General features: G+C 44.4%; 1 protein-coding gene across 1 annotated transcript in view; it reads right to left on the bottom strand.

The window, feature by feature from the left end:
• Positions 1-11,330, bottom strand: part of USP42 (ubiquitin specific peptidase 42) — a 37,523-nt gene extending 26,193 nt beyond the window's left edge. Inside the window, exons 1-3 of the mRNA XM_066273374.1 lie at positions 11,218-11,330; positions 6,759-7,008; positions 5,905-6,105 (exon numbers count right to left, since the gene is read on the bottom strand). Coding sequence (XP_066129471.1) covers positions 5,905-6,105; positions 6,759-6,999 — 442 coding nt within the window. The 5' untranslated portion in view covers positions 7,000-7,008; positions 11,218-11,330. The remainder of the gene's footprint in view (positions 1-5,904; positions 6,106-6,758; positions 7,009-11,217) is intronic.
• Between the last annotated feature and the right edge of the window lie 1,304 nt (positions 11,331-12,634).

Genomic DNA, 12,634 nt, shown 5'->3' with positions numbered 1-12,634 from the left:
TGACAAGTAACCAGTGAACAACTAGAGTGAAGCAACTATGAGTTGATACTTCTCATTCCCCACCCCTTCCCCATAAAATCAATAAATAAAATATTTAAAAATAAATAAATAGCCTGACCGGGCAGTGGCGCAGTGGATAGAGCGTCGGACTGGGATGTGGAAGACCCAGGTTCGAGACCCTGAGGTCTCCAACTTGGGCGTAGGCTCATCTGGTTGGAGCAAAAGCTCACTGGCTTGAGGCCAAGATCACTGGCTCGAGTAGGGGGTTACTCGGTCTGCTGAAGGCCCTTGGTCAGGACATATGTGAGAAAGCAATCAATGAACAGCTAAGGTATTCAAACACGCAACGAAAAACTAATGATTGATGCTTCTCATCTCTCTGTTCCTGTCTGTCTGTCCCTGTCTATCCCTCTCTCTGACTCTCTGTCTCTGTAAAAAAATAAATAAATAAATAAATAAACAGAAATACTAACAAACGTCAATGAAATAGAAAACAAAACAGTGAAACCAAGAGCTAGTTCTTTGGGAAGATCAGTTAAAACGAATAGAACCCTAATCAGATCAGGAAGAAAGATAGGGAGATACAAATTACCAGGAGAGAGAAAATCACTATAGAGCCTAACAAAATCAAAAGGATAATAAGAAAACATGAACACTTTTATGCCAATACAGTCAACAACTAAGAAAAATTACTCTAAAGACACAAACTACCGCCTGACCTGTGGTGGCGCAGTGGATAAAGCGTCAACCTGGAAACGCTGAGGTTGCCAGTTCAAAACCCTGGGCTTGCCTGGTCAAGGCACATATGGGAGTTGATGCTTCCTGCTCCTCCCCCCTTCTCTCTCTCTCTCTCTCTCTCTCTCTCCCCCCCTCTATAATGAATAAATAAAATCTTTAAAAAAATAAAATAATAAAAAAATTTTAAAAAAAGACACAAACTACCAAAGTCCCTGATGAAAAAACAAATAATTTAAAAATGCCTATATCTAGTTAAAAACCTACGCGGGAGAAAACTCCCAGACCCAGATTACTTCATTGATAAAAACATTTGGGGAAGAAATAGTACCAATTCTATAGGAGACAGAAGGGAATAAAACCCATCCATGATGCCAAAACCAGACAAAGGCACCATAGTAAAGAAACTATAAACCCGACATCCCTTGTTAACATACAATTTTAGCAAATCCAATGACACATGGAAAATATATCATGACCAAGTGGGGCTCATCTCAGGAATACAAGTTTGGCTTGACAATCAGACAGACACTGAACATGGTAAAGGGCGTCTACAAAAAAACAATTGCTGCCTGACCAGGTGGTGGCGCAGTGGATAGAGCATCGGACTGGGATGCGGAAGGACCCAGGTTCGAGACCCCGAGGTCGCCAGCTTGAGTGCGGGCTCATCTGGCATGAGCAAAGAGCTCACCAGCTTGGACCCAAGGTCGCTGGCTCCAGCAGGGGGTTACTTGGTCTGCTGAAGGCCCACGGTCAAGGCACATGTGAGAAAGCAATCAATGAACAACTAAGAAGTCGCAACGCGCAAAGAGAAACTGATAATTGATGCTTCTCATCTCTCTCCATTCCTGTCTGTCTGTCCCTGTCTATCTCTGCCTCTGTAAAAAAAAAAAACAAAAAAAAAACAATTGCTAACATCACACTTAAAGGTAAAAGAATAACTGCTGGTCTCTGAAGATCAAGAGGCGCAGATGTTGATTCTTACCACACCCACTTAGCCCTGAAATGGAGGTCCTGGCCAGTGCACTACAGTACAGCAAGAAAAAATAAAGCACAGACTAGAAATTAAAGAACTACAATTTTCCTTATTCACAGACCAAATGACTGTCTCTATATAAAATCTTAAGAATTCCTTTTTAAAAAACACTACTGGAAGTAATAGGTGAGTTTAACAAGGCTGCAGGATATAAGATTATCCTGCAAAAATCAATTTCATTTCTATATTTTAGCAATAAACAATCAAAAACTGAAATTCAAAAACATTACCATTTATAATAGCTTTTCAAAAAGAAAAAACAAACCTTAAGGAGAAATCTGATTTAAAATGTGCACATTCTGCCTGACTTGTGGGGGCGCAGTGGATAAAGCATTGACCTGGAACGCTGAGGTCGCTGGTTTGAAACCCTGGGCTTGCCTGGTCAAGGCACATATGGGAATGATGCTTCCTGCTCCTCCCCCCCATCTCTTTCTTTCTCTCCCCTCTCTAAAATGAATAAATAAAATATTTTTTAAAATATTTAAAATGTACATATATTTGTATGCTGAAAACTACACAACATTGATAAGAAAAATTAGAGATCACCTCAATAAATGGAGAGGCATACTTTTATTTGTGGGTAAGACATATTGTTTAGATATCAATTTATCCCAAATTGACTTACTGATTCAACACAACCCCAATCAAAACTCCACAAAGAAATTGACAAATTGGTTCCAAAATTCATTTAGAAATGCAAAGGACCAAGAATGGCCAAAACAACTTTGAAAAAGAACAAAGTCGAAGAACTTACCTGATTTCAAAACCTAAATATATAGTAATCAAGACACTGTGTTAAAGTGTTAAGATAAACAGTGGATCACTGTAACAATAGAGTCCAGAAATAGAGCCATATGCATATGGCCAAGTGATTTTTGACAAAAGTGAAAAGACAATTAAGTAGAGAAAGGACTATCTTTTGAATAAATAGTGCTGGAAAAGTTGAACATCATACTGAAAAATATGAACTTCGATCCATTCTTCACATCATAAACAAAAATTAACTCAAAATGGGTAATACTTAAATATAAAAGATAAACTATAGAACTTCTAGAAGAAAATTAAGAGAAAATCTTTGTGACCTCTAGTTAGGCAGATTTCTTAATACAACACCTACAGCACAACTGATACAGAGAAAAAATAATGAAGTGGAATTCTTCAAAACTAAAAATGTGATTTTCAAAAGGTAGTGTGAAAAGAATATTTTCTCCAGACTGGGAGATAATATTTTGGCAAATTACGTGTCTAATAAAGGACTTCTCTCCAGATAATATAAAGAACTCTCAAAACTGAACAATTAGAAAATAAACAATTTTTGCCTGACTGGTGGTGGCACAGTGGATAGAGCAATGAGCTGGGATGCGGAGGACCCAGGTTCGAAACCCCGTGGTTACAGGATTGAGCTCAGGTTCATCTGGCTTGAGTGCAGGCGCACCAGCTTGAGAGTGGGATCAAGGACATGATCCCATGGTCTCTGTTGAGTCCAAAGGTCATCAGCCGAGCAAGGGGTCACTGGCTCTGCTTGAGCTCCCTTCCCCCAAGTCAAGGCACATATAAGAAGCAATCAATAAACAACTAAAGTGATGCAGCTATGAGTCGATGCTTCTCATCATCTCTCTCCCTTCCCATCTGTGTCTCTCTTTCTCTCAATCTGTCTCTCTCTAAAAAAAAATGAAAAGAAAGAAAATGAACCAACTTTAAATTAGGCAAAAGATATAAATAGGTGCCTCTGCAAAGCAAATCTATGGATGGCAAATAACCATATAGAAAGAGGTTCAACATTATTCATTCAAGAAGTACAAATTAAAGCTACAGTAAGGTATCACAACATAACTACTAAAATGGCAAAAACTGGAAAGACTGACCACACCAAGTATTAGGTGAGATACAGAGCAAATGAAATTTTCATTGACTGCTGGTGGGAATGTAAAATACCACAATCCCTTTGGGAAACAGTTTGAAAGTATCTTAAAGTTAAGCACACACATCCATACGGCCAAGCCATTCCATTCCTAGATATTTACCCAAGAGAAATGAAAACATGTCCTTGCGGAAGACTTGTTTACAAATGTTCATAGCAGCTTAATTTGTAACAGCCCAAAATGAGAAATAACACAAATGTCCATCAAGACATCCTTACAAGTATTACTACTCAGTAATAACAATTAAGTACTGATACATGCAGCAACATGAAACAATGTTGAAATAACTGTGCTGGGTCAACAAAGTCAGGCATATAAGAATATATACTGTAGGGAATTCCACTTACATGGCATTCTCGAAAATACAAGCTAAATCTCCAGTAAACAGAAGGCTTATCAGTGGTTGCCTGGGGCGGGGGGGGGGGTAGGGGTAGGACAGGGTAGACAAGAGTGAGTCACAGGACTGGGAAACTTTAGGGGGTGAACAGATTAATCATCTTAATTGTGGTGATAGTTTCCTGGGAGTACACAAATGTCAAAATGCACCAAACTGTGTATTTTAAATATGTGTACTTTACTGTATAACAACTACACAATAAAGCTGGGAAAACAGAGAGATGAGAGAGAACTATCAATAGCATAAAAGACAGGCACCTAATTCTGAACACCGGGATCTTCTGAACTTTTGTCTTGGTCCTCTGTCTTGCTGTCCAGGTGCCAGTGCTGGGTTCTCTTCCACACCCTACTTTCATTAAGCACAAAAGTGACAGCAAAGCGTCTGTGGGGAATGAATTATGGACTAAGAAAGGGAGAAAACACGGGCAGACAGAACGTTCATTCTGTAACTTAAAACCCTTTGGCACAACACACAACTCTAGGCAGTAAGACTCTTGGTGATTTTCCTTTGCTTTCTTTAAATTTTTCTGTACTTTCCAAATTCTTTACAAGCATTATTTTGCTCTTTGGGAGGAAAAATATTTTAAAAGAACCTGTTTAAATTCTCCATTAAGTAAAGAAGTATTCAAAAAGAAACCAAGGGGCTTTTTTTTTCACCCTGATAATTAATAAATACCCACCTGAACATATACATGCAAATCTGAGGCCTAACTTAGATCAAAGAACAGGAAGATTTCATTTGCAAAGAATGAAGGATATTTACAAAATGTATACAAAGTCAAAACCTCAAGAAAGGGGTATGCTCTAAATTCTGAATTTCACTAATCAACCACTAAGTTGGCTTTCACCTAATTAAGGACTGTAACATGTTTTCACTGATTTCCTGACCTTTAGGTTGAAAACTGAGCTCTCACATACTGAAGGGAAAGTCCGGCATGAATTTCCAGGAGGCTGGGGGCAGTGATCAGAAGCTCCTCTCAACTAAGGCTTATAAACCTGCAAGTGAATCCAGCCTCATAACACGGGGTATGATGGGACCAGAAGAGGCAGGATGGATTGACTGACTGGCTGGTTGATTTCAGAGAGAAAGGAAGGCAGAGAGAGACAGAAAAATCAGCCTGTTTCTGTATGTGCCCTGACCAGGAATTAAACTGGCAATCTTTGCATAACGAGACAATGCTCAACCAAACAATCTATACTGCCAAAGCAAGAGGCAGGATTTTTTAAAAAATATTTTATTTATTGATTTTAGAGAGAGGAGAGAGAGAAAGAGAGAGAGAGAGAGAGAGAGAGAGGCAGAGGAAGGAGCGGGAAGCATCAACTTGTAATAGTTGCTTCCTGTATGTGTCTTGACCAGGCTAGCCCGGGGTTTTGAACCAGCGACCTCAGCATTCCAGGTCAATGGTTCTCCACTGTGCCACCACAGGCCAGGCAAGAGGCAGGATTTATAATCCTGCTTGTCCCAAACTGTTGGCAGCAGACATTTATGCCACATTTTTTAGCAAGTATAGAAAGCAGCAGAGGATTCAGAAGTGCCACATGCTGATAAAATGTTTCCTTTTAAATAACTTCACAGGTCAAATTAGGTGCAAAATGCTTCTTATACAACCTCAATACAAATCTTAAGAGACTTCCTAAAAAAAAAAACAAATAAACAAAAAAAAGTCTTCCTGAATGGTTTCTAAAAGAATAAACCAAGTTCTTAACAATCATGGACTTCTTGGCTTAATTCCTCATTTTCCTTTCAGAGAGAAAAAAAGGAAAGTAGGTTAGTATACCACCAGAGCAGGCACGGAATACGACACGGACACGTACATGTCTTGGAGTGCTCGTGGGACAGCATGTAATTGGCGAGAGGCGGCGTGTACGTTAAGCACTGCAGGGCTGCATTGGCAAAGCAGGTATTGCCCAAGTTCTGGAGCCCAGCTCCAACTCTATGAGTCTGTTGCCACTTAAGACAAATCTTCTCAGATGGGAAAAGAACTTTTTGTGGAGGAGCAATGCCATCACCTAGGGCTAGAAAAATAAAGAACAAATATTTAAGAACAAATCTGAAGTAAATAGCAACATATCAAACCTGAATGTAATCACGACTCTAAATCTTACCACCAGCTCACAAAGACTATGGGGGAGAAAGGGCAGAATTCAGAGTGTGGGAAACGCTACATGATTTGGTTTCTTTAATAAACCGCAAGGACAGTGTGGGATGGGGTTACAAATTAAAAGAAACTTAAGCTTTATTACTACAGATGAGTTTAACTGGCAAAAATAAAACAAAACAATTTAAAAACCCAGTATTTTTTAAAACATCTTTTAATTTCTAAAAGACAGAAGCCTGCTTAGGGAACTACAGTTAATTGACAAGTTAATGAAATTCTTGCTCATCTCAATTCTCACCAAGATAAAGTTTATCCTTCAACAAATTAGAAATGAAAGAAATTACCAATACCAGTATCAAACAAACAAACACAATCTACCTTGTTATGATGCACATGTTAACCCTCAGGAAGCAGCAGAGGAAAGTGAAGCCCGTCACAATGTAACTTGGCTGGCCACTCAGGTGGCAATCACTGTATCTTGCAAAATAAGCCTCCCTCTGAACTTACCAACCCATTGAAGACATTTATATAAGAATTTTTTTGGGAGTGATTCTATCTTTTAAAAAATACCTTGATCCTTTTGTGGTGATGGTTTTGATTTATCAGGTACAGATGAACTTGAATAAACTACAGCACCAGGTACTGGTCCTAAGGAAAGTGTGTGATTTGCAACATCATTTAATGAAGACACAGCACCCCAGCTGGCAGAGCCTGCATCCATGTCTCCAGGTGAGACTGCCTCGGAACTGCCAGGCTGATTTTGATAGGTTGATGGGTCTGAAGATTCAGAAGCTTTGTCAACTATGGTCATTGTTCAACTCTGCAAAAGACAAAAAAGCATAGATTTGTTTCGTAAGACTAGAAAAGTGATCTATTTATTCTACCATTAGATCTTGGAAAGTTATTCTAGCTATTTTTAATTATTTTCCAACAAATCATCCAAATAGAAAAGCAACAGTATTTTTTCAGATTGTGGTGATTTCCTTGGAACATTCAGTATGCATTCACCAAGTACCTATATTTTTTCTCCCTATTGCTTAAAACTAGAATGTGAAAGGCACTAACACATGCAACTCAATTTTTAATTCATATAGAATTCCTCAGGGGAGAGTCTCAAGTACACAGAGAGAAAATCTAGATCTAATGTTGGGCATAAAGTCCAAAAGACATTGTTTGAAATACACTGCATTTTCTTAACGTGTAGAAAGTCTCATCTTTGAAGCATATTTTTCTGAAGAGAAATTTTCTCATTTATCTGGCACATTATTTCAGTGAAATCCATTAGCAATTACTGATACCAAGCTTGAACACAAATACGTGTTAGAAAACTACTTCATTATAATTATCTGAGTCTTATCTTAAATCTTAGGGTACTAATTGAGCACCTTCTATGTGCTGGGATTGTGTTAATTGCCAAACATACATTAACTTATTCAATTTCATAACGGGCCTATGAGAGACTGGACGGAATACACAGAGTCTATAAAATCCACCAACTATAACCCAAACTAGTCAGCAACTGGGACTAAACACCGGGTCCAACATTCCCAACTGGGGTTCGTTCTGGCTGTAACAACCTGGTCAATGGACAACTTTTAGGAATGTCTCCAAAACTGCCCAGTAGCAGCCAGATCTGGTATACCACTGCTCTGCAGCTAACCTCTCAGGTATGCCCTAACCCCAGCACAGCCCCCAGCCTTGCCACTGCCTGACCTAGGAACCCCTGCGAACACTCTCCACGCTCCGTTCCCACCTATTCTGTCTGGGCCCTGCACACATTGTTCCTTTTTACCCCCTTTCCACCTTCCGCCGCCGCTGCCAGTCAGTTAACACTTCCACTGCTCAGTTCAGAATTCATTTCCTCTGGGACACTTTCCTTGACAACCTCCTCCCCCAAGACTGGGTTAAAATCTCTCCTAGGGCTGCCCAGCAGCCCCATGCTGATTTACAGGGCACAGCAGGTTCACGTGCTGCTCTTCATCATGTTCTTACTGGTGCCCCTCATCTGGCACACAGAGAGCTTCCTACACGTGCTGAACGAATGAATGAATTCTGGAGATAGGAAGTAATCGGTGTTTGTTGAGCAACAAGAGGAGCGTTGTTTGTGCTGAGTGATTTATACATAGTATCTCATTTAATCCTTTAAAAACTCTGAAGCAACAAGAGCCTTTAAAACTTGTTTTAAAATTACTCAATAAAGCGAAAGGATAATAAATACCCATGTACTTGCCACCTCAGTGAATGTTATAATGTACTCTCTGCTTACAATAAGGTTTTTTTTCTAAAGCCTCTGTAATTTTTTTTTTTTTTTTTTTTACAGAGATAGAGTCAGAGAGAGGGATAGACAGGGACAGACAGACAGGAACAGAGAGAGATGAGAAGCATCAATCATCAGTTTTTCGTTGTGACACCTTAGTTGTTCATTGATTGCTTTCTCATATGTGCCTTGACCACGGGCCTTCAGCAGACCGAGTGACCCCTTGCTCGAGCCAGCGACCTTGGGTCCACGCTGGTGAGCTTTTGCTCAAACCAGATGAGCCTGCGCTCAAACTGGTGGCCTCAGGGTCTCGAACCTGGGTCTTTCCGCATCCCAGTCCTACGCTCTATCCACTGCGCCACCACCTGGTCAAGCAAGCCTCTGTAATTTTAAATTAAGGCATGATTATCTTTCCCCAAAAACTATAACCTTAAAAAACTTTTTGGAATCTTACATAAAAACAGAAGAGTAGACGTTATTTAGATCTTCATCAAATAAGAACTGGACTAAAATTTAAAATCAATCTAAAATACTGGACCTTTACTCAGGAAGAAAACTTGAGCCCTATTATCCAAATAAATTGTACACTTTCCTCATCAAAGAGCCAAAAGAAATTATGGAACAGTGTGGAGACAAGAAAACAAAACAGGAGGAGGAAGGTAAAGAAGAGGAAAAGGATGAAAGCCAAAACAGCAATAATGATGTTAAATAGCAAAAACCTGATTTTCCCCAGATAACCCTTCAGGACAAATATTCACAAATGATCAAACAAAACCACTTTTCTGGCTCAACTACCTTTTTTGATGAGAGGGAGGGAGGGACTCTTACATGAAAAAAAATTAAGGAATGTGTACAACTCAGTCATCAATAACTATACAGCACCATAATTTGGGGGAGGCAAACCAAAACCATGTATTCATCTTCATTTGTGCACTCAGCCAAAGAATTCTTACCCTAAAACCATGAGGCATCAAACTAAATTCCATCTGCTACAAAGAGAAAACCTTTCTAGAAGCCAACAATGTTGTGTGTGACCTACATGCATACCCTTACCTTACAGTATTTACTTTCAGCAAATCTTTGCAACATTACTGTTATAAATCTCAGGACTTTTAAGTAACTATTTCAGTGGAAAGTTTCAATCTCTCTCAACATATTCTGGTAATATAAAACAAGTTACAAAAGCATGTTTGAAAACAACCAAGTACTACAAGCATCAGGCTGGATGTGTGCAGAGGAATGGGACAAACTGACATTTGTGTTTCCTCTGCTTTTACTCAAAAGTCTGAATTAAAATTCTCAGTCTCTTATATGGTATTTCTCCCTTAGTACTTCTACCAAATGCCAAAATGCATTATTCTTTTTTATTTTTAAGTATATGCAGTTCAAACAGTGGTGCACTCCACGTGCATGGAAGTAGTATCCATACATGTAAAATGAAACTGTTACACTCCGCTTTTTCATACACAGTGTAATCCAAGCTCTCTTACAAGCTTTAGGAAGACACACCTTGATTTTAGTTATTTCTAAGACAACAAAACAGCTGAACTTTAAACCTTTACAAACCAAACAGTGCAAACTTGATTCAATGACATGGAAAAGAAAGTGAAACTGATCTTAAATAAAAACAAATAAGTGAAACTGATTCTTCAGATCCGGTAATGCACTTTGAATGAACAAGACAGTCAAAAAGAGTAGAATTCTGTTTAAAATTTACAACTCTTAAAGATATTTCTGAGTCTCCACAAGAATGTATGAGAACCGATAATACTGCTGTAACCTCGAAAAAGAGGCGTTACCTAGTTCTTCACCCAGTTTCACTGTTACTTGAGTGTATTTCCTTTAAAATAACCAACGGCTTTCCTATAAACAAGTAAACCCTAAGGCCTTCCAGAATATACAAGAACTATTCAACAAAAGTCATCCCGACTGCATGCATCATAACGGGGTTCAAGTCCTGCACTGTAAAAACTTCAGTCCCTTCAATTTTCATTTCAAATACCTAAAGCGGATCCCTTCTTCCCGACCCCTTGCAGGTAAGTTGGCTCTTTCTGTCCCGAAGATAAAGCACACAAGCCCGAGATATAGACGCTTTAGGGGCGCACCGCCGGGGCCCACCGGCCGGCCCCACCTCTCCCCCGGAGGGCGCCTGCTCAGCCGGCCGGCGGGCGTGGGGAGCTCGGACACCCGGCGGAGGTGCCCGGTGGACGGCCCCGCGCGGCCGGTGGTGGGCCGAGGGGCGCCGTGGGGGAAAGTTTGTCTATTTGGGAGTGGGAGGGGGGCGGGGAGGCGAGTCCGGGCTCGGAGGGGCGCTCGGCGGCGGCCACGCGGGAGGCGGCGGGCGGCCAGGGGACACGCGGCTCCGCGGCCGGCACACGCCCACTCCGGGCGCCGCGGGACCGGCGAGGCCGCCCCGGGGACACTGGCCGGGCCAAGGGGGCGGACCGGGGCCGGGTGGGGGTGGGAGGGGAGTGTCCATGGCAACCAGGGGGTCCGGCCTCCCTACGCAGCCCGGCTCCCGGGGCGCCCCGCCGCCGCGGCCGCCGCACCCTCCCGAGCGGCCTGGCCCGGCGGCGGCGGAGGCGCTGCCCCGGCGCGGCGGGGTCCCCGGCGGCCCGCGGCGGCGGAGAGGGCGGCGGGCGAGGGGCCGCGCCAGCCCCCGGCGGCCCGCGCCGGCAGAGGGACGGCCCGGCCAGCCACGGCCGGGGCGAGCGGAGCGCTCCGCGGGCCCCACGCCGGCCGGCAGCGGGCGGGGAGGAGGCGGGAGCTTACCTGACCCGGCTCGGCGCTCGCTCCATCCCCCTCGGCCGCCGCCGCCGCCGCACACAGCCCAGCCGCCCGGCGGGGGACAATGACGTGCCTCCATCCGGGCACCGCCGCCGCCGCCTCCGGGTCAGCGGCCGCGCCCGCAGCGCCCCGCCAGTCCGCCAGGGGGCGCGCCAAGGCTGCGTCCGCACGCGCCACCGCCCAGGGGCCGTCGCGCAGGAGACGCGGCGCGCAGTTAACGGGCCAGGCGGGCGCGGGAGGGCGGGGCAGCCGGCGGAGCGCCGCGGGCGCAGGCTGGCGCGCATCACTGGAGGCGCCGCGGAAGGAGCGCTCTGATTGGCGGGGCCGCGCCCGGGTGAGCTCCTTCCCCCAGCGGTCGGCAGCTGCCGCGGGAACTTAAGGCCGGTCAAGAGGACCTCTCGGCGTCTGACCCCGGATCCGGCTCGCGCGGTTGCCTCCTGCGCGCGGGCTCCCCGCGCCCCTCAAACGGACGCGGCTCCGGGGAAACCTTCCAAGTGTGACTTCCCGCTCCGGCTGCGGCGCTCGCCCGTCGGCCACCGCGGACCCAGCGGCGCGCCCGCCGGCCATGGGACTCCACAAACGGCGGTGCAGGAAGTACTGGATACAGGACACCTGAATCCAGGGAAGGGCCGAGCCACTGCCGTCACGAGCTCGTCTCGAATCCGAACATTCCACCGTCTTTGGGGGCAACCAGACCAGCGCTTGCTCCCGAGTGGCAGATCCGAACTTCCAGCTGCTCCGTCCTTTTGGGTTCTTTGCTCTAATTAAGGACTGTGGCATCGTCCTGCAGTAACCTGCCATTCTCTCTCTCTCTCTCTCCTTCTCCCCACGTCCCTAACCCTTTAACTCCCAAGTCCCATCCACTCAACCTGCCCAGGGGGCTGTGACCCTGATCCTCCTCCCGTTCTCCTCTCTCATTGCTTCTTTCTGGCTCTTCCCTTCTAGTCTCTCCACCCCCTGTTGATTCTTAAGTGCCCCACCTCCCAACCTGGGTAGTTAACATGATCCTAGAGGAAAAGGTGTCACACAGGGATAAATTAGATTTTCTGAGGACCCCCAGGCACTTAAGAAGCCTGTAGTCGATGCTGGTGAAGTCCTACCCGCATCCCCTCATTGGCTGACACGCCCTTCCCCCTCCCAGCTGCTCTGAGTGTTAGCGGATAAAAACTCAACAGCTGTCGTCCCCTTCTCCTGACACCCCTTCTGGCCAAAGGGGAGCTGCTTCATGGGAAGGTTAACCATGCCTACATTCCCCCTTAGAGACTATACCAGTGGCTCACTGACACAGGTTGAGAAAGGCCATGCCTTCAGTTGTGCCCGGTCTTGCGCAGCGCCAGCCGGATCATAGGGAGCTCCTCTCTTACTGAGGCTACAACCTTGCTTAACTCCTTTCTCTGCCTTT

This window comes from Saccopteryx bilineata, chromosome 4 (assembly GCF_036850765.1).
Source record: "Saccopteryx bilineata isolate mSacBil1 chromosome 4, mSacBil1_pri_phased_curated, whole genome shotgun sequence".
NCBI lineage: Eukaryota > Metazoa > Chordata > Mammalia > Chiroptera > Emballonuridae > Saccopteryx > Saccopteryx bilineata.
The sequence above is the reverse complement of the archived record's forward strand: the minus strand, read 5'-3'. Positions and strand labels throughout refer to the sequence as shown.